Source organism: Rhodamnia argentea, chromosome 6 (assembly GCF_020921035.1).
Source record: "Rhodamnia argentea isolate NSW1041297 chromosome 6, ASM2092103v1, whole genome shotgun sequence".
In the NCBI taxonomy this organism is placed as follows: domain Eukaryota; kingdom Viridiplantae; phylum Streptophyta; class Magnoliopsida; order Myrtales; family Myrtaceae; genus Rhodamnia; species Rhodamnia argentea.
In genome coordinates, this window is record NC_063155.1 from 9,117,674 (window position 1) to 9,119,589 (window position 1,916).

The 1,916-nt window shown below is 45.9% G+C and overlaps 1 protein-coding gene across 1 annotated transcript; it reads left to right on the forward strand.

Annotated features, from left to right (window-relative positions):
• Positions 1–257: 257 nt before the first annotated feature.
• LOC115741537 (transcription factor bHLH168-like) lies at positions 258–1,291 on the forward strand. Its single transcript, XM_030675505.2, has 3 exons — positions 258–488; positions 581–919; positions 1,019–1,291. The coding sequence occupies exons 1-3, from the start codon at positions 342–344 to the stop codon at positions 1,091–1,093; spliced, it is 561 nt and encodes a 186-aa protein (XP_030531365.1). The 5' UTR covers positions 258–341; the 3' UTR covers positions 1,094–1,291.
• The last annotated feature ends 625 nt before the right edge of the window (positions 1,292–1,916 follow it).

Sequence of the window (1,916 nt, forward strand, 5' to 3'; positions counted from 1 at the left end):
TTGGAAACATAGAAAATGTGATCGAGGGTTGGGACGGACACGTGTGCGTAAAACGTCTTCCAAAAGTAGGAACCCCAATAATCCCTCTTGTGTTTGGCTTTTCGTTAAGCCTAACGTTGTTGACAAAGGGGAGGTTTCGCGGTCCGTTCCTTCGCCATGTGTGCGTCAGAATAGTTTATGTTGGCCGCGGCGTTTTCCAACCCCCACGACCCCCCCCCCACTCACTCTATTTATATAAAGCGGCCCCGGCAGGCCTGTGCCTTAACACTTGCTCCGTCTTCTCTTCGTCCTTCCTCCCGAACTCGAATCGATTCAGCTCGTTCGAGGTGAGAAGAAGAGAGATGAAGAAGAAGAGCAGCAGCAGCAGCGAGTCGGTCAAGCTCGACCGGAAGACGGTGGAGCGGAACCGGAGGATCCACATGAAGGGCCTCTGCTTCAAGCTCGCCTCCCTCGTCCCTCCCCACCACCATCACAGATCCGCCTCAAAGGTACGCCACGGGCTGGTTTTGGCTCATGGGTTTTCCGCCTCCAATTTGTCTTGTCCGGGAAGTTTTTATCGGGGCTCCTCCCTGTTTTGCAGGACATGCCGTCGCAGCAGGACCAAATCGAACAGGCCGCGGAGTACATAGCGCAGCTGAAAGAGAGGATCGAGAAGCTGCAGATGAAGAAGGAGCTCGTGGCGGGGCGGGGCGGGCTGTCATTGGATGGAGGCGCGGCCTGGCCGACCTCGACCTTGCCGGTCGTCAACATCAGAGACTGGGACTCCGGCCTCGAGGTGACCCTGATCAGCAGGTGCGGAACGAGCAGGAGCTTCATGCTGTACGAGGTCATCAGCATTCTCGAGGAAGAAGGGGCCGAAGTCGTGAGCGCCAGCATTTCCCACATCGGCGACAAGGTCTTCCACACCCTCCATGCTCAGGTAAGTTTCAAGCCTCTCAAAAGTTCAGAAATTCATTCGTAGTGATTAAGGTTGACCATGGAACATGTTTTGACTTCCTTCCGGCGACGTTTTCTACAGGTGAGACTGTCTCGAGTAGGTGTGGAGACTTCAAGAGTTAGCCAGAGACTACACGAGCTGGTGTACTCGTTTTAGCCGCGGCTCGAAGACGAACGAATTGTTTTGACCAAGAATCTAATAAATTATATTGTATTATTAGCTTCTTGATTAGGGCATGGAATTAGAGGACCACGTGCAAAAATTGTAAGTGAGAAGTGCTTTAAAATTGGTGGGGAACCTTGTTCGGAACGACGAGTAATCTTTTGCAATTCAACCTTCTAAAGATTTCCAGCAGCCTATCCATCTTTTCCACTTACAGTAATTTCTTGTTCCTCAATATGGGATATGTGATTCATATGAGATGTTGAATATCAGCAATTTACTTTCTTATGCTCGATCTCACCCAAAAGGCCATGAAAGGTATCTATTGATTTTCTTGCACGGTCTGATGTTGACGCCCTAAATGGAATATTCGAGCGGTGAACAAGATATGTCCCAATCAGGTCGAAACCTTTTTTGGCAAGGAAAAAAAGACGGGAAAATTGTCCAGATAGTCTTAAATCTATTGCACGTTTGCCAATTCAATCCTGAAACTTTTAATTTTACCAATTAAGTCCTCGACATTTTTACGTTTTGGCAATTGAATTTATCCGATCAATTTTGGTTGGAAGCCACCGACATAAATGCCGGTTGTCCTATGTGGCTCCGCCGATGCCGACGTTGAAAAAATTTTAATAGTACTTTAATATTATTAATTAGAATTTTTATTATTATTACTATTATTTTCCTTTTACCTTTTTTTTTCTTCTCTTGCTGGCCAATAAAGAAAAAATAAGAAAAAAAGAAAAATTCATAACAAATACTAAAATTTTATTAAAAATTATCAATATTAGCACCAGTAGTGTCATATAGAACAGTT

Coding starts and splice junctions, on each gene's coding strand:
- LOC115741537 (XM_030675505.2), top strand. CDS start 342: ATGAAGAAGAAGAGCAGCAGCAGCAGCGAGTCGGTCAAGCTCGACCGG. Junction 489..580: donor ATCACAGATCCGCCTCAAAG/GTACGCCACGGG, acceptor CCTGTTTTGCAG/GACATGCCGTCGCAGCAGGA. Junction 920..1,018: donor TCCACACCCTCCATGCTCAG/GTAAGTTTCAAG, acceptor CGTTTTCTACAG/GTGAGACTGTCTCGAGTAGG.